The sequence below is a fragment of the Alligator mississippiensis genome, chromosome 3, assembly GCF_030867095.1.
Source record: "Alligator mississippiensis isolate rAllMis1 chromosome 3, rAllMis1, whole genome shotgun sequence".
Lineage (NCBI taxonomy): Eukaryota > Metazoa > Chordata > Crocodylia > Alligatoridae > Alligator > Alligator mississippiensis.
Window position 1 is genome coordinate 123,448,577 of NC_081826.1, and position 20,173 is coordinate 123,468,749.

Below are 20,173 nucleotides of genomic sequence, written 5' to 3' on the forward strand. Positions count from 1 at the left end.
TTTTACCAGAAAGGGTCTGAACCCTCTGGTTCTAGCACAATACTCTAACCACCAGGCCATATACCAGGCATCACTCAAAGCACTCTCCAGTCCTCTTCTTGAAGCTGGCACAATGGGCAACCAGAATGGGAAGAAATGTGGGGATCAGAAGAAGCAAACAAGACAGAAGGCATTAAGTTGGATGCTGTCCTGGAAGGGCATGGGTTCTGAGGGAGAAAATAGCTAGGGAAGGGGGTTTTTTTGTCTCTCTTCAGGCCTCCTATTGAACCTGTCCTTCTGAGCTGCCAGAAAAGATGGATATATGGGGCTAGGAAGAGGTGAGTCAGCCAAAGGGTGTGTTGTTCAATAAGATGGGTGCTGTGCTGAAAGAGCAAGGTCCTGTACCTTGCTCCCAATGAGGACAGGAATTTTCCCAGTGCTAAGTTATTCAATAAGTAGTAAACATAAGGTGCAATGGACCAGCTTCAAAAGGAGTTTTGATATTGCTTAGCCGATAACCTGGTGGCTTGAGTAGCATCACCCTCCACATCCTCCATCAAACACCTGCTGATTGTATTTTTTCTGTAAGTAACATTTTGGGAGTTGGGTGGTGTTATACACAGGTCTGGGCAATTCTTTTCCACCCAAGCACCAATGTAGGGTAAGCACGACAACATGGAATCCAAACTGTACATAAGTGTCAGGAACTGTGGTTATTTGGTTGTGTAAAAATTAAATATGGTTTAGCTCCAAACATGTATCAGCATCACAGCAGCTCCAGCAGCACCTCACTTACCCAGTGGCCAATGAGAGGGTGAGGCAGAGCTTCTGTGAATGAGCGGCAGAAAGGAGGTGAGGCATCATCCTGGCCCATGGTAACTAATGTGAATCACTTGTAATTATGGTAACTAACTAGGACAAAATTAGGAGAACTATCATTCCTTATGCTAATTGGAAGAAAGCTGTCTGGTCTATGGAAGATCCCTTTCCCTCTAGAGACCAAGGCACAAATCCTTAAAGATACATAAACATGTAACTCACTGCCTTACGAGTCAGGTACCTCAATACCTGTGTATTGGCCTATGTATAATTCAGAGCTAAGGTTCTATCAGGTTAATTGAATTACAGGACTAGACCCTAGCTGCTGCAGAATAACCATACACAAAGAGACAAAGTGGGAGAAATAAGGGGATGAAGAAAGAAAACAACAGGAGTATTTTGCTCAGATGCCCAGACACAATGGCAACTGCAATATAACTACCTAGCTAGTTAGAATGACCATTGGACTTTCTGAAATCTTGGGCTGGCTATAGACACGCTTGGAGGTGGAGGGTGTAGGGGAGGTCATTTAAATTAGAAGAGTTCCCGGACAGCCACTCTAATTAAAACAGATCATCACATGTATTAAGCTGTATCCCCGCCAGATTTCAAAATGGCCTCAGAGGTACTTTAACAAACAGGACAGGGTCAGAGGAGGGGCAGACTGAAGTGCTCTGGGTAAGAATACAAGGGGGTCAAGGGGAAAGGGACTTAACGGTGGGTGTCTACTACAGACCACCCAACCAGGGGAAGGAGCTGGACCGGGAATTCTCAGGTCAGCTCGCGGAGGCAGTTAAGTCAAGGGACACGGTCAACATGGGTGACCTAAAGTACCCAGACATCTGCTGGGAGGAACAGTCAGCCAGGTCTGACTGCTGACATAGGTTCCTAGCTGAGATACAGGACCTTGACCTAACCCAGGAGGTGCACAGTCCCGCCAGGGGAAATGCATTGCTGGACCTGGTCCTGGCCACAGGCGATGACCTGGTGAGGGGACTGAGGGCTCTTGACCACCTGCGTGATAGTGATCATCACCTACTGGAATTCACCATCCAGCGCAGGGTGTCAAAGGCCTGCAGCAAGGCAGAAGCCCTTGACTTCAGAAGGGCCAATTTCAATGAGTCAAGGAGATTAGTAGGAAAGGCACTGAGGTCCCAGAGGGGAGGGGAGTTGGGAGTCCAAGACGAGTGGTCGTTCCTTAAGGAGATGATCCTCCGAGCCCAAAGGGTGACAGTCCCAATGCGAATCAAAGGGGGCAAGAGTGCTCAAAAGCCCCCATGGCTCACCAAAGGCATTCAGGAACATCCAGTGGAAAGGAGGGGCTATCACCAAGGAGGATTACACCTCCATTGCTTGAGACTGTAGTGGAGCTGTTAGGAAGGCTAAGGCAGACATGGAACTAGGACTAGCAACCAGGATCAAAGATAACAAGAAGTCCTTTTTTAAGTACATAGGGAGTAAAAAGAAGGCACCGGGCAATGTGGGGCCCAGCAGGACACACTTGGCAACACAGAGGGACCACTCTGGTGGTTTAACCAGACAATAAAGCTGACCTCTTTAACAAATTCTTTGCCTCCATTTTTCTGAGCAGGGACCGGGACACCTTCCCTACCGGGATTCTGGACGGACTCAGGAGAGGCATAGCTAGACCTAGGGTCAGGGACAACCTAGTTAGGGAACTTCTGGTGGGGCTGGACATGTTTAAATCAGCAGGTCCAGATGATCTCCATTCCAGGATGCTGAAAGAATTGTCAGGGGTCATTGTGGGACCCCTGGAACAGCTGTACGAGCACTCGTGGTGCTCTGGCCAGGTGCCAGAGGACTGGAAAAAGGCCAATGTGGTCCCCATTTTCAAAATGGGAGATAGGAGGACCCTGGGACCTATAGGCCTCTTAGTCTTACCTCAGTCCTGGGGAAGCTCTTTGAGAAAATTATCCAGGAGCACATCTGCAAGGGACCAGCAGGGGAGATTATGCTCAGGAGCAACCAACATGGGTTCATTAGGGGCAGTTGCTGTCAGACCAATCTGGTTGCCTTTTACAATCAGGTCACAAAATCCTTGGACACAGGTGTCACGGTGGACATGGTCTTCTGGACTTTAGGAAGGCCTTTGACACTGTCTCTCACCCTATTCTCCTTAAAAAACTAGGCAACTGTGGCACTGATGCCTACACAGTCAGATGGGTTGCAAATTGGCTAGAGGGCTGCACCCAGAGAGTGGTGGTGGATGGGTCATTTTCGACCTGTAGGGATGTGGGCAGTGGAGTCCCCCAGGGCTCAGTCCTCAGGCCCGTACTGTTCAGCATCTTTATCAGCGACTTGGATGAGGGGGTGAAAAGCACCTTGTTCAAATTCATGGACAACATTAAGATGTGGGGAGAGGCGGGCATGCTAGAAGGGAGGGACAGGCTACAACTAGATCTGCAAAGGTTACAGGGGTGGGCAGATGAGAATAGGATGGGATTTAATACTGACAAATTCAGGGTGCTGCACCTAGGGAAAAAGAACCAGCAGCATACCTACAGGCTGAGGAACTCCCTTCTTGTCAGTACAGAGGCAGAAAGGGATCTTGGAGTCATTATTGATTCCAAGATGAACATGGGCCGCCAATGTGAGGACGCGGTCAGTAAAGCTAACTGCACCTCCTTGTCATGTATCCACAGATGCATCATGAGCAGGTCCAAGGAGGTGATCCTCCCCCGCTATGTGGCATTGGTCAGGCCACAGTTGGAGTACTGCATCCAGTTCTGGGCACCGCACTTCAGGAGGGATGTGGACAGCATTGAGAGGGTCCAGAGGAGGGCCACTTGCATGGTCAGGGGGTAGCAGGACAGGCCCTATGAGGAGAGGCTATGGGACCTGAACCTGTTCAGCCTTCACAAGAGAAGGCTGAGAGGGGATCTGGTGGCCATCTATAAACTTACCAGGGGGGACCAGTGGGGAACAGGAGATTCCCTGTTCCCCCAAGCACTACCCGGAGTAACTAGGAATAACAGCCACAGGTTGATTGAAAGTAGGTTCAGGCTGGATATCAAGAAGCACTACTTCACAGTTAGGGCGGCTAGGATCTGGAACCAACTTCCAAGGGAAGTGGTGCTCACTCCTACCCTGGGGGTCTTCAAAAGGAGGCTAGACAATCACCTAGCCGGGGTCGTTTGATCCCAGCATTCTTTCCTGCCCACGGCAAGGCGTTGGACTTTATGATCTGCTCCGGTCCCTTCCGACCCTACTAACTATGAAACTATGAAACTAAAGCTCATTCAACAAGGTTTAGTTAAAGTGCCCCCGTGGCCATTTTGTACTGTGTGGGGCTTAATACACGCGATGGTGAGGCAACGCTGGAGCTAGAACGTGGAGCAGACTCGATTAATTGAGTCTACTACAACGCATTCTAATTAGAACATGAATGAGCATGTCTATAGGCAGCTTTGAAAACTACATTCTATTACAGGTTTGGGCCTATCAACAGCAGTTTCTCTAAAAGTGAGTATCTTAGAACAATAACCTTATTTTAAGTAGCAGGTTTGAATAGAAACCTATAAAGGTTTTGCAATATTTATTTTTACTCTTCCTTAGTTATATGACCCACAATCTGAAAATACCTTGTTTATGATAGCTTTTTCCATATGATAAACATCAGATTTTCCCCATGGCTGGGATGGAACAATATGCTGTTTTATTATGACACTTCCAAACTATACAGCATTTCGGAATCCAAAGGCATTTTTTCCTTTGCACTGATGAACCAGCTACACTGATGATGTCAGAACAGATTTGTGAGTACTGTTTACTAGTAAAAAGCTCTTCCATGGCAGGCAGATTGAGCACAAGATATTGTTTTATAATAATTCAGAAATTGTGGCTATTGCTTGTTTACATTGATGGAAGAGAAGATTTTTATAAGAACTAACTGCCGTATGGTGCCACTGATCACTCTGGTAACTATGCACAATTCCCCGCTCTAAATATTAATGCTATGATGCGACTCTAGATGTTTAGACTGAGGGAACTTTCAACATCACATCAGTAATAGTTACAGAATTAGCTCATGAAGTCTGCTTTAAAATGGCAATTAAAAAACAAACCCACCAAACTTGCTAGTGTTTTAAACAACTGTGGGATAGACTTTCCTAGTCATGAATGGGACTTTGACCTGGGCAATGATCTATGGTATTTTATGAGAGACAAAGGGGTGCTTCCCTGTGGTAATTGCCTCCAGGTCCACTCTTACCCTGTAGCTGAAAGTACAAAGAGCTGGGCAGTGAGCCCAGGATGAGCTCACAGATACACTGCTGTCAGCATCTACCTAGATCAGTGATTTTCAGATCCCTAGGGGTCAGCAAACTATGTCTAAGGGGGCTGCAAAAGATGACTATGATCAATCAAAAGTATGTGGATACCCACACCTACACTTACAATTCAAAGGGGTCTGCACCTACATTCAAAATTTCTAGGGATCCACAAATGAAAAAAGCTTGAAAACCACTGCTGTAGATCATTTAAAACTAGCTTAGGTGTGTCTGCAAGACATCAGTCACTGCAGCATAGACTCTCAAAGGAACCAGTCTGTCAGACAAATTGGGTGCATCTGCATGTCACCATATGGCGTAACTGTACAGGCGGTTACTGTGCCATGCACACAGCACACACTTAGATTTCACTGCTGCATCGCCATAGTGGTGCACTATACCTGGGGAGCATGCCACTACAGCGATATAGCTGGTGATCACGTGTAGACACACATGATCATTACATCGCCATAGTGTACCATATGGTGCCATAGTGTGTTTCTTCACCACCACATGGCAACGTGTAGATGCACCCAGCAAGTGGAGAACAAACACTCCAAAAAAGCAGTAACAAAAGGATTAATTTCCCCCTCGTCCTCACCTGGGGCTGGTTATTTATGACCACTGTGGCTTGCAGGGTTGGTCTATTGTGGTCTCTTCCTACTTAGCATTCCAAGATGTCCTGTTACTCAACTTCCTCCACCCCAGTTCAATACCTCTGTTTCTTCCAGCTTTTGTTGCTCTAGTTCCATCCTCAGTTTCTCCATCCAAAATCCTTTCTTTCAAGCATCAGATCTTCTGCTCCAGCTCTGGATTAGGGGAAGTCGGTCACAATCAACCTCAATTGCTGTTCTAACTGCCTCAGTGGTCAACAATGATGTTCTGCTTGGGCACTCTCCCTTCCTCTGCTGGCAACGTGGGCTGCCATTCTAGAGATTAGTCTGGAACTAATCTGATCACTCTTCTCAAATAGGCCACTAAGCTGTGCCGTTGATTGGTTACCTTACTGAAGGTTAACCTCTTTCCTGGCACAGCATTGCAATCCTCTCCTTAGAGAGCTGAGTTTACAGATTCCTCTTACACAGTCTTTGGCTAGGCTTGTTGCTACAGCTGCAATTACTGTTTCAAATGAAGCAGGATCATACTCAAGACCTCACTATTGCTATCACCTCCCTTCAATTATATGGGATCCCTACCTGTCCCCCCCCACCCTCCACATGCTCACACTAGCAGGACCCATCTCTCTCTGTCACAGTAAGGCCTTCTCATATTTACATGAAAAGCTCATGTAGAAATTGTGGAATCTCTATCCCTGGGAATTCAAGAGCAAGTTGGACAGACATTTGGCTGTGGTGATTTAGTCATGGATGATTCTGCCTTGAGCAGGGATCTGGACTAAATGATGACATGTGGTCCCTTCTTGCCCTACCTTCCTATGATCCTATTTGATAGCATTGAAGTCTCTTCTAAATTTGGCTCAATCTTCTCAGTTCCACCTTTAATGATCTATGCAATGGCATCTGGCCTACAGGCTGGACCTCTATTTCTCCCATGCATGGTTGTGCTTCATATATTCTGTCCAATATTCTCACAATTACTCCTTTTGTTTCATCTGCCTAATATCGCAAATAACTCTGTGCTGGCCTTTATGCCAGCTTCTAGATTCACTCTGGGCTTTCTTTTTCCTCATTCAAGCCACTTAGAAACCTCAGCCTGTTCTACAAGGCACCAGACATTATCAGGCAACTGCACAGTTGGCTGCACATCTCATTTGTCCTTGGCTTCTCTGAGCCTTCAGAGTGTGAACACATTGAGGCAGGGAGTTTGTTTTTGACACATGCATCTTTGTTAGAGACAGTGGGGGGAGGGAGGGGGCAACTTAAAGTTTGAGCCTAGGGTTTTAGGCCAATTCATTACAAAGGAGTTCTTTGCTATCCAGTTCAGAGTTGGATCCAGATTTCTCAACATTCAGAGATGGTGAGTTTGAGGTTCAGGGTTTGGACTCATCTCTCAGTTTGTATTATTGTAATGTGCTGTGTCTCTCTCTAGTGCTATATAGAAAAGATTGTGTTTGTTTGTATAATAGCCATGGTCATGTAGTGACTGCACCCCTGAATGCTGCCTCAAAGTTTTGGAAAATAAATTATCCATGACCACACCAAAATGTCTAAAGAAACAGATTCACACAATATTTCTGTTGCAGCATGTGTTTTTTGACGGATAGAAGACATTCATTTGGCAACCCGCCCCCGTCCCAGTGTATTAGTTTCTCCCTGCCATTCAGGTCGTCTTTTAAGATGATAGAAGATGGGGAAGTATGGATGCCTGGGTGAACACAGAATGACAATTTCTGTGTAGTTGAACATAATGGTCACAGCATAGTTTTTATTGGGGGGGGAAGAAAATACAGTATAACTTATATAACGAAGAGGCTGAATCTTGACACCTTCATCAAGTTTTTACTCACTCCTTACCTGGATCAAATGCACTGAAGAAACATCTCAGATCCTGGGTACTTGCTCATGTTTTTGCCAAAGCACCTTAATAATGAGTGGGCACATCTCTGTACCAAGTGGGAGGCACTGGATCTAATGGTTATACCAGGCTTACTGTTCTCAGGTTCTGATCATGTTTTTTCCACAGTGTAATCGCATAACTTTCTTTTGCCCCAGTTTACCCGCAAGGGAACTGGGCAGAAGAACACTTATATATGTCACAGGGACACTGCAAACCTTAATGAATGTTCTTGGAGCAGCACTCCAAGATACTACGGCAAAAGGAGTTGCAACATCAATGAAGATTTCTTACAAGACTATTGGTCATTTAATGGGATTCTGACACATTAGAACAATTACCATGGGAGTCTCTGGATTCCCTCTGCTATCACTGTGATGTGTGCTGAAAACCTTGACAGCTTTATTGGATAAATGCAGTAAGTATCTGGTTGCCAAAGCACTGGCTATAATAGTCTAACTGAGAAATAGTTTAATGTACGGAATGTTTTCTTTTTTCCCTGGTATCAGAGAGTGATTCCTTATTGATGTGGTTCTTATGTAGCCTTTCCATTTCTTAAATCGCCCTTCCCATTTAGAAATGCAAGAAACAGTGCACTATTGCTGAACGGCAGAAGATAGGATTGTTCAAAATAAAAAACAGAGAACTTGAGCTTTATAGCATAGCCAGATTTGCTTTATTATAAATTTCTATTACATTCTAGTTGTTAATAACATATATTAGAAAGCAGGTGTATACTCAATAGCAAAGCTGATGTTTCATTCGATATGGTGGAGGCTAGCAGGACCATGTGGTCACTTAAAATCGGTTATAATACAATTAAGGCACTCTGCTAGATGTCAGACACATACACAGGGGATTTGAATGCCTAGGCAAGTGCCAGCTTCAAATGTGCTCATGTAAATCATGCTAGTGAAATATGCATGTGCACATGTTTGTACTGAAGCCCATAGGCTAGTAGGTATTCTTAGGTTTGAAGCTACTTATTCTCTGCATAAAAATGCCCACAGGCACATATAGGGGTGCTCTTTCTCCATACGATGCTTATTGGTGGAGTAGCCAAGGTACAGATTTTGATACTAGAAGTTATGTGCCCCTGTCAATCTCCCTTGAATATGACCTCCATTACTAAAAGAACTTCTGGGTTTACTTCTTACTTCTTCAAGAGAAGCTATTCTTAATTGAATACACATTTTGGGGCTGGGGAGTAAAAGGAATCGTGAAAAGAAGGGAAGCTAATGGAAGTACTAAATGACAGCACAGTAACAACAGCACCATAGGAGCAAGTGTAGACACACCCAGGGTGACTGTAATTCTGTATTATTTAATAACTATGAGATTTACACCTACTTTCTTTTCACTCATTTTAAATGATTAAGTATCCCACACATGCAGTTTGTTAACATGGGCAACATCCTTTTCATGCAGTAGATCTGTGCAGTGCAGCAAGTGGAGATTTTACTGCAGGTACAAGATAATTTGCAAGCTATCTCCACACATGTGTGTGTACACTTGGCTTGTATGGAAAAGAGTGTAAAGTATTTCAATGGAAAACAGGACACATATGAATTTGGGGGATGTAAAAAAAAGAAAAGAATATTACTCTTAAGAACTCCAGATACTCTCACCCCCTGAAAACTTGAACTGTAAATTTAACTGAACTTTCAGACCTTTCAGAGTCTGTGTTGTATCTGTCTGGCAGCACTGTCAGTCCAAGATGTCATGAGTAAGACATGTCAATATGACTGAAGGCCACTCGGTAGCAGAGAATGCACCAACAGGGGCTTCCTTTTGGCTAAGAATTGGAGGATACAGAAGCAGTTTCAGGAGGAAGAGGAACACTGAATAAGGAATCAATAAAGAAAGTGTTAGGGATACTTTTGGGTAGGAGTGATCTCAAAAGAAAAACATGAAGCCTGAGGTCCCATTCTTCCTTATGCAAGTAGAACAGCTAGGAGAACAGATTTGAGCTTGTGGAGTTTTCAGCTTCTCCTTCTCTTCTAGGATGTGTTTATATGCCCTGCTCCCTGGGAAAAGTTGGTATTCTACCCCCTTAATCTGTGAATACCCAAAAATCTGGGCCCTACTTTGTGATGTGGGAGAGGAAGTCATCCAATAGCAAGATCATTTGTACTGTGTTGCCCAACCCCACTGGCTCTGACTGTGCTTGAAAAACACAGGTCCTGTAGAAACCGTGCTTCAAATGGCTTTCCTGTGATCATGTCTTCCTGAAAGAGTCTCACAGCATGGAGGAGGGCAAATGAACTTGCAGGTAGCTTCCTTTGATGGCTCAGAAAGGGAGAAAGAATGAAAAAAAATGCCAGTCTGCGGTCTCCTCATCCCCTCTTGTCCCTTGTCCCCTCTTATTTCCACCTCTGCAGAGCCTGAGCTCTGTGGTGGAGAATGAAACTCCTTCTACAGTCAGTGGTCATCTTCAACACTCAAGTAGAAGGAAGGATGAGCTCTTCCTCAAGATGGAAAAGAGAAAGTGAGAGAGAGACCAGAGGAGAGATCCTATGGTCAAAAGAACAAAACTTTTAGTGTAATGAGTATTGGGCCAAGAAATGAAAGTGGGAAGAGGGATGGGGAGGAATGGGAGGGAATGATAGTAGCAGCGCTGTAGGGGAACAGAATTGAGCTGCTCTGTGAATTTGAAAACTAAGACTCTAAGATAAGGTAATGCCTTTAGTTATAAATACCTGTTTTTATTGCAGTCAGAGTAGTCTATCATAAGAATTTATAACGTTTCTTTTATTCTGAGAAATATCAGACCTTAATTAAAACTAAAGTTCAGAGTGCTTTGGTAGATGGAACCTTTTAGAAATCATCCCAGCACTAATGCAAAGGGCCATAAATATAAGTGAACTGTATAAGTCATATGGTGTGGAATTGCCTTTAACTAGTTTTATCTAAGCTTGAACCATTCACGAGCCTATAAATGCTTCCCCAGTTTTCCCTGGTGTTTTCAATTACATTTTTCATTGCAACTTATTGAGAGTTTGGACAATAAAAATAGCTGAAAATATATTTCTGCCTCCTTTTTTATAATGAAACTTTGAAAGTGATAAATGAAAAAGAATGAAGAAGAAATCTTGTTCACACAGCTATTCTCTTTTGAATCTCTACTTCCAGCTCACCATAGACATGCCGCAGAGTATCACAAGTCAGGCTTGCAATCAACTTTCGAAGTCCAGCTCGCCTGGGGATACATTTTTCTTCCCAGGTCAAGGTAGAATTCTCTGGAATTTCCCTGCAGTTATAAAGGAAAACATAAAATTTTGATTGATAGGCGCAAATCCTCAGACTGACACAAAGGCAGAAAAATTAAGAGATCGAGAGAAACAATCTATCTAGATTTTTCATGCTGTACCTATGTAAGTGTTCTATAGATCATTCGTTCCATTGCAAAATTGTTCCCAATAGTACCTTTTCTAATATTTTTCCCCCATTCCAGCTTTACATTTCCAAAATAACAGGATTTCCCTCTCACTTCCTGACTATTCCTCAGTCTGTTAGGGCTCACTCAGGAAGTTTGTGATATTCAGCTTATATTTGTTTAAAATATAAGTCTATTGTTAGTATATGTCATAGAGTACTAGTGGCCTTTAATTCTTATCCTTTTTTGATGGGCCAAATTCCCAGGGGTTAAAGTTGACTTCAACTTTATTGAAGTCAATGAGACCACGCTCATGTGCAAAAGAAAGTTTGGACCATTACTTCAGTGTTAATCCATGAAAATATCACATTCAAAATTATAGATATATTGTATTATTCTTCTAATTTAACCCTCATCCATTCTCATGAAACCATAACCGTTGTTGTTCTCATGGAGTAACTTGTTACCCCACAATTTGACGGTGTTGGTTTCATGGGGTAACTTGTTACCCCACCCACATGAACAAAATGGAATCAATGACAACAATATAAATGTACCAAAAACTATTTATTAAACATACAGATTGTTTGAAAGAATATTTATGATGATTTGAACCCAAAATATTATTTAACGAGAACTAGGAACAAAATTTAAACTGGTTTTTAGAGTTTCAAAACATGAATGAACAATTTGCTAAGTCTGCAGTTCACTCTGTTTTCAAACTAACAATTGCTTCTAAAAACATTTTCTAACTTTTAACTAAATATTGCATTCCTCACAGAGCAGCAGTGATGTACTGTGGTATGAACAAGCAAATCGCTTACAATCTTCGCATCATTTTCAGGTTTTGCAGACAAAAAACACAACATCCACTCATGCTTGCAAAAGGTTCTACTGGGGTGCATTGAGGCAATTTGTAATTTAGGGCAGTCATATCAGACTTGATGGACTTAGACAGATTACATATATCCATCATTCTTCATTTTATTTGTCCATCAATCAGCTGTTCTCCAACCTCCTGCAAAAAAAAGCACCGTCTTCTTAAATCTGATCTTTGCTTCCAGTTTGTGTTGTGGCCTAGCCAAATGATAAGGCTGGCAATGGCAGCCACATCCAGCATATTGAAAAAATGTCATTGGCCACCTGTTGATTTTCCACCTGTAGATGGTCATATGGGCTAAGTGGTCAAGGTTATCCACTCCACCCTTGTTTTTATTGTCACCATGGATCATATTTAGCTTTGCTTTCCATCCACTGATAGGTCATGATGCATGCTTGACAGCAACAGCACATCTTAGGACTTCTTTGGAACATAGAAAACTAGGTTGAGTTCCCCATCAAAAGCAAAAATGAATGAAAATGTTTCCTTTCTATGATTTGCTTGCACGTTGTTTGGGATATCGGCCTTGTTTTTCCGAACTGTACCCACATAGGTCGAGTCCTGCTGTAGCGGTCTTTTTGCCAGGTCAGGACTTGTGAAGAAATTGTCACCCACAATATTCCTACTGTCTTGTATCATGGATGAACCAGTTTCTCAATGACCTGGGTACCAAGATTACCTTGGCGTGGAGCTTCTGGTTGCTTGCCCAGGTAGATGTCTCCAAACAGGGGGAATGATGTTGCTGTATCACAGCACCATCAAATTTTCAAGCCATATTTGGCAGGCTTGCTGGGCATACACTGTCTGAAGGGACAGCAACCCCTGAATGCAATGAGCTACTCATCAACCATCAGGTGTATTCCTGGAATATACCATTTGCTGAGCTGCTTCATAAATTGTGTCCAAATATCTCTGAAGGCAGCAAGCTTGTCCGCGGCTCTCCTTTCCTCACATGTCAGTTTGTTGTCAAATCTCAGGAAGTTGGTGATTTGACAGAATTGTTTTATACTCATAGTGGCATAGTAGCAAAGACACCCAGCACGTTGCTTCCACAACTCCTCCAGTGCTTCATGACCACTGTGGTATTAATCAATGTAGGCTTTCAGCTCTGTTTCATCCAGCTTTTTCCACTCCTTTCTATTTTCAGGATGGCTATTATTCCACTCCCTGAATCTTCTTTCTGCCACTCTGTTTGTTTCTCTTATGATAACAGTCAGGTATCTTGTGAGAGAAAAAGGTGGAACATTTCCACCATTGTGTCCTTATTACTTTCTCTTGTTGGCCCAGCACTTTCATGGACTATGTCTTTTGCTGTTCTCTGATGATGTATCAGCTGTGGACTTTTTCCCCCACGCTCCGCCATTTCTTCTTCTAAAGCTGTCATCATCTGCAATGTTTTCTGGGGGTGGTTGCAGTGGTTCTGTTCCACATCCTGCTGTAGCTGTCTTCAGTCTTCCATAGCAGCCCCAGGCTGGTCCTCTTCCCTTTCCCACTGGAAGTGTTGACATCACTTGTGCTTGTGGCACCAACTCCTTCTCATCTGAGCTGGATGAAGCTTCCACAGACACATGGTCTTCTTGCTCTGAACAATCTCCCATGTCTGGAATAAAGTCAGCATCCTTATTGCCTTGGAATAAAATTTCATCAGTGGATGTGTTGCTGTCATCCCTGGTTACCTGTGCAAGACAGGCTCCAGCACTGAATATGCACTGCCTTCTCATCCTGGACTACAGAAAAAAAAGAAAAAATTCATTACTGCTGAATGCATATAAATAACAATCAAAGACAAGCCTGTCCACATATGCTGTCACAGAAGCAATTCCACCCTCCCCATGGCAGTGCAGGTAGCACTCTCTCCTCCTAGGCTCAGAAGCCAGAGACCAGCATCCACCCTTTGCAGGCAAGCCAAATGTGGGTGGATGCTGTCTGGAAACCAAACATGCAGGGACTTATTGAGAGCAGGCAAAAAGGGCATGGAGGGTGTCAAGCCCTTACCGTTGAAGGGGACTCCATAGTGTACGCTGTATTGCCGTATGATGTTGTTCTATTTCTCCTCTGCTGTCCCTTTGCTCCTTGTCCTCACTTCCAACAAAGGCAGGGCAAACTAACTTGTATGTTATGAAAGGGGCAGGTGAGGCGGAGTTTTGCCATGAGAAAAGAGAGCAGAGCTGGATTTGTGTGTGACAAAGGGTTTATTTGGGGGGGGTTGGGGGGGCAGATTTTTTGGCAAAGGGTAGGGTGTTTTGATGACCTTGCAGCCTGCAAACAAAATGGTTAGCAAAAGGGATTACCACATCTTCTGCACAAGCAGAGTGGAGAATGACCATCCTTTAGTTACCATGGATACCTGAAGTGGACATGAATGAGGTGTGAATGAATGCCTACTTTTCAGATGCATCCACCCAAAGTGTCCAAACAGGTCTAGGCCTGTCATTTATACAGAAATTGTATTGGGGTAACAAGTTCCCCCAATGTGTTAACATGGGCTTGTGGTAAGCTGTTACCCCATATGGAAAAACACATTCACGCCTGGGGTAACATGTTACCCTGGGCAGTTTTTCATCCACAGAGAGCAAACCATTCATGTAAGCTGGCTGTTTGTTGGGGATATTGTGCACTTCAGTGCCAGTGACAACATCCTAAAAAGAAAAATTTTTAGAATTAATTAACTTTAAGATACTGCACAAAATATGCATCTGGTTACCCCATGGGAACGTATGAAGGTTAAATTCTTGTAATAAATTCTGTGTGTGAAATCCTGGTCCCATTAAAGTCAATGGAAGGTTGGTCATAGACCTCAAAATGACAAGGTTTCATCTCGTAAACTTCATATGGATGAAAGAGCAGATATTTAGCCTAATCCACAAGCCATAGGTAGGTGCCAACTTTGGTTTTTGCTGGTGGGTACTTGCGGACATAAACCCCACCCCCAAAAAGTGGTGCTTTGCTTTAAACTTGGCGTGTTCCCATGCTGAGCCCCATGCATGCCCAGAAGACAGCACATTACTTCAATGCATCTTACCCAACTTATGTAAAGATCGGGTGCTTTAGTGGGGCTTTTTTTGGTGCTTTTATCTAATAGCCAATTGACTCAGCTTTAGCTAAAAGTGCCAAAAGGCCCTGCTGAAGTGCCTGATCTTTATAGACACTGCAGAGCCGCTTCCAGTACAGCACTTTAAAAAAAAGAAAATAAACACCTGCTGATTTTTTCTATAGGTGCTTGAGCCCCGGAGCACCCATGAAGTCAGTGCCCATGCTACAAGCTGTGTTTCCACAGAAAGTTGTATAAATGGGTTTTGGCTTTCTATGGAGTTTTGTAGGTTTTTTAAGGACATGGAGAACAGCATAATTAAATAATATACTGAAAGCACAAATTCACGTGCTTACGTGAATCACAAATGATTCTTTAGGTAAAAAATTAAGAGTTGTCCAATGCTAAGCAGAGCAAGTGATGGGTAACTGACACACTCTTCCAGTGAATACTTATGACCAAAGTGGATTTCATCATGGCCCACTTAAAACATGACTTCTTCCTGTCCAGAAGAGCAAGCTGAAGTGTTCTTATGAATCCTGCTATTATCAGCTGCGCTCTTACATTATGTATGACTCCTGATTGCTCATAGTACGAACAAACTTCACTCTGTACTTTTCTTGATTTTCAATTTTATGCTAAGATTTAAGTCGCACAGAGAGCCTTACACATTGGTTGTAATGTTGTTTTGAAGGCAGCTCCATAACCTTCTCACAGTTTTGTGTACAGATTTTGATAACCGGCATTGACTGACAGTGTTCAGGGGAATGTCAGAATGCAGCCTGTTTAATGGAACCAGTGCAGCATGCAGTACATAAGCTAGGTATTTATAAAAATGAATGCCGTTTTTGCTTGCATTAAGCAAGAGGATTACAAACTGCTCACTTCTGGATTGTGAGGGGACAGTGATGTAGGACCTGATCCTTTGTTGTGTCAGCATCTGAAAAACATGGATGATGCCTGTCGCAGAGCACTTAGGCGCCCTGCTCCTTTGAAGAGTGGAAACTGCTAGGGAAAGAGCCCTAGTAGTAAGTGGGGAGCCCCAGCTGCTGGTTACTAGGGCAACCAGAGTGAGCTAGTGGCCCACACTTGCCAGCAGTCAGCTGACCGGAAAGGGCAGGGCCTGGCTCACATATAAATCCCAGGGCTGAGGCCAGGAAGGCAGTTCCCTCCCAGCAGCCAAGGGGGAAGGAGCTCTCCCAGAGCAACCAAAGGGGAGAGGCCTGACTGCAGGTACAGCCTCTGATACTGGTGAGGGACAGAGCACCCCTGGTGTGGCTTGAATGATGCTGTAGCTGGGCAGCTTGAATTTATGTTATAGCCCAGGGACTTGTGTTTTGTTTGCTGTTTAAGACAGGTGGTTTGGATGAGGCTAATAGGAGATGGAGGAGGTCTCATAGGGGACCCATGGCAGCATGGGGACCCCGGCACCAGAGAGGGCGCAGCATTTCGGGGTGCACCGACCCCTAAGCACCAGTGAAGGCGCAGTGCGAGACAGGGCTGCGGAGAGCCCAGGGAGGACCAGGGAGCCAAATTATAACAAGGCCCAGACAGAACAACATCAGTTCCATCTGTGAGGCTTGGGGCATGGTAAAGGGGTGGTTGGAGCCACGCATAGCCCATAAGGCTAGGGTGCCCCGAAACACCGATTGTGACATCCGTCTTGGAGCGGGACCCACCAGGGGTCCAGGGACCCATGAGGTCCTGAGAACCAATCTCAACTGTGTCCAAGAGGACTTAGAGGTAACCTCCCTATCAATCATTCAATCAAAGACATGGCGGGCAAGAATCAAGGGTGCCCATTGGGCCAATTTGGCATGGTAAGGGGGCCTTGGGAAGATCACAGCCATCCTACAGGACCCCGTCCCATGACAGTGCCCAATACCTCTAATGCACTCCCAAAAGCATAAACCAGAGCAGAATTTCAGGTCAGATTTGACACTCACTTTGCACACATTATTGACTATACCAGGTTCAACATAGGTAAGAGTCAAGGCTATGATGGGGATTGCTTGAGTAAATCAGTCTCATCACAAAAATGCCCAGAAGTAATTTAAATGCATGGATCCTGTTAACAAACAGCTCACCGTTTTGAAGAGAAAATTGGCAGACTGTTCGTAGTATATCCTTTCCTCTTCTATTTTTTCTCTCGATGAAAGATGTGCAACTTTTCCTTCTTTGCTGAAATTCTCCACTAGTACAGATCTAAGATGGCAGCTAAGTGGTTTTAGATGACTCTGGGTGCATCTACATGAGAAGCTGATTGTGCAGTAGACTAATTCTACTGTGCATTAGCACGTCACAGCAAAAGCTGTACTACTGTGCTAATGCACAGCAGAATTAGTGTACTGTGCATTAGCAACACTGAAATGGTGTGGCAGCACTACTGCACAGTAGTGCTGGTTACTGTGCATTCAGTTAGTACCTGTTATTACAGGTACTATAGTGCACAGTACCTATACCACATTAATGGATATGTAGGCATGCCCACTGCCAGCTAAATTCCATTTTTTCAGTTTTGACTACTGTTCAGGAAAAACCTGAAGTCTAGAAAGCAACAAAGGTAGCATAACTCATTTGGTAGCAGTGCTCCAAACTGTACATTCTGATTCTTGATGGGGCATATCTCCCACTGGTAGAAATGGTCACAGGTTAAGAGTGAAAAATAAATAAATAAATAAATAGAGCCTAGATCTCATTGATTTTGAGTGGAACAGATGAGCCTAATTCACTAAGGTGCTTTTGAAAATACTACCCAAAGCTCCAATGAAGTCAGTGGGGCTACAGCTATCCATACCAGCTGAAGTCTTGGCCATATTTATGGAGATGACCTTCTAATGTTAAACAGGGCTTGTTGTATGCATGAGCCTAGTATAAATGTAATTCATATTTCTGAGTAAGTCACTATCCTAAAATTCATTCTTCCACACACTAGCTTTCTCCATGGATTTAACTGGTACAAGCTGGGCCAATTGTACTGCCTATTGTTATCTGGTAGGTGGGCACAGGCAATTTCCCAGTGCAGTAATTGCAATAGCCAAAGTCAATATACAAACAATGCTTTCTCTACTCAAACTGGTGCTAAATGTCAATCAGCTTTGCATGACTTGCCCTAGCAAGTCAATGGCAGAGACAGGAATAACACCTGGGTCTCCTGACTCCCAGATCCAGATCTCTGCCTCTGGACCACCCTGCTTATTTGGGGAATTTGAGTCAGGCCATCTATTGAAGTTATCATTCTAATAATACAAAGCACTTCTACATCCTCACCCTCCTGAAACAATAACAAACCATTATGAAAGATGGAAGGGAACTCTCTCACATGTGGTGGGCCTATGCTGGCCACAAAAGAAAACAAGGCCACAGTGGAAAGCAGCATCATTTTGGGGGGTTTTTTGCAAATGGAGTAAAACTCCTCTAATCGTATTTGCCTGGGAGTGAACTAAGTGATGAATGATTCTCAGTAATGTGCTGAGCCATCACCACCCAGTAGCCATTTATCACTTTGAATGCACAGAGGCAAATGTGATTATTATTTAAATAGAGTACAACTACGCCTTGTTTGTCCTCAGTGTGTGTAACCTGCAGCCTTTATTAATCTAAGAAAAGTTGCAACGAAAACTGAACATGACTAAGCCAATAATTTCCATTTCAGATCACTCCAAAGACGTCATCTTAAAAGGGAAAAACCTGGTACCTGGAAGAAAAACGATGTATCCACGTGATGTGTTATGTTTCTCAGTGATTCCTATTTCTTTGTTGCACTGGTAACTCTTGCTACCTTGAGGTACAAGAAGTCAGCAACAGCTTCTTGGAATAAAAAGACTGCTAAAGAAGAGGTGGGCCTAGCATTATTTATTAGCACTAGAGGCCATTATCAGAACTTGTCTAACCTCTTGGGAAAAAGTTGAGCCAAATTTGGCAGCATTGTCAATCTATGGTACATGTTGGGAGCAAGATGTAAGAGTAGCACAGTGCCCTTTAACACTCGTTTTCTGAACAGCTCAGCCTTGGTCAGATCTTTCTTATGCTGGTTCAAGAATGAACAGCATCAGGTCCCTGATGTGCCAATTATATTGCCCTTTGTGTTCCTGCTGAGTTATAGCCAGTTTTTCAAGAGACTGGGCTTCCATTCAACTTCTGAATTTCCATACGTGGTATTCCCTGTCCATAGCAGATTTTGTACCTGCATGCTGCAATAAAGACCTTTATGATGGTGTATGTGGGTGAACCCTTGCATTGGTGAGACATATGACAGCCCTTGTTCCCCTGCTTTACCTGTGTCAGGTTAGGGTGTTTTTGATATCTTTGGGCTGTGTGACAGGGTTGATTGTGTGGTTTTAGAAATAGGTTAGGACTTGTATGGGATGACTTGGATAGAGACCATCCTGCCTCAGGCAGAGGGTTGGACTAGATGTCTTCCAGAGGCCACTTCGAGCCCTACTTTTCTACGATGCGAAGAACATAGACCTACACTATGACTGCAGCTTGTATAAACAGAGTAAGCCAGCTTCAAACTACCTAGTTCAGGCACCACTGTAGCCAAAACATTAGTAAATTCAACTGAGGCTGCAAAGCCCTCCTGGAATCCATTATGGAAGGCCCAAACTCAGTTCCTTGCTGGCATAGCAACACTCTTCTCCATCCCTGAGCTAGCTAATGTGTAGAAGAGCTGCAAATGAGGTGACTGCAATGCAGATCTACACATGGTTCCACCACATCATATGCAAAGGTAAAGTGGAAAAAAATAGACCTAATGGTTGGGAAGCAATGGCCTCTGGGCTGAACTGCTTCCTGCATGACTTGAGTTGCAAAGCATACCTCTTTCTTGGCCTTGACAACATCTTGTCTGTACCTGGAGATTAGCAGTCCACTGCTGACATCCCTATAATACTCTGCTGTTTCAGCATCAGGGTCAGATTTTTAGGTATTAAGACACCATTCAGATAGGCCCCTTGTAGTACTTTCCAAGCCTTTTTTGAAATACCTACCAGTGTCTATCACAATTTTTAGATATCTAAATATCCAATAAAAATGTAGCCCTTACGGTTGATGGTTGGAGAAAAAAATCTCCCAGTGCCCTCCCCCCAGCTTCCCCCCCCCCCCCCCCCCCCCCCGCAACAACTATGCAGGGCTGGATTATACTTTTACCACAAACAGGGTAATAGACAAAATGTAGCTGATGTACAGATAAGATTTGCCCTGAATACTTTGGCTGGCACTTCTAGGTACTACCATAAATAAAATAAAAATAACATAATACAATAGCAATTAATAACAGATTT

General features: G+C 43.7%; 1 protein-coding gene and 1 long non-coding RNA gene across 4 annotated transcripts in view; both read right to left on the reverse strand.

The window, feature by feature from the left end:
• Positions 1-8,248: 8,248 nt before the first annotated feature.
• The window catches only part of F13A1 (coagulation factor XIII A chain), a 101,579-nt gene continuing 89,654 nt past the window's right edge, over positions 8,249-20,173 (reverse strand). For all 3 annotated transcript variants that reach the window (XM_059724366.1, XM_006267941.4, XM_019490525.2), the window contains one exon: positions 8,249-10,851. In XM_059724366.1, coding sequence (XP_059580349.1) covers positions 10,698-10,851 — 154 coding nt within the window. In that variant the 3' untranslated portion in view covers positions 8,249-10,697. The remainder of the gene's footprint in view (positions 10,852-20,173) is intronic.
• LOC132249371 (uncharacterized) lies at positions 11,526-19,949 on the reverse strand. Its single transcript, XR_009460840.1, has 2 exons — positions 13,853-19,949; positions 11,526-13,584 (listed from the first exon to the last, which is right to left on the reverse strand). It is a non-coding gene; the product is annotated as an uncharacterized LOC132249371 (long non-coding RNA).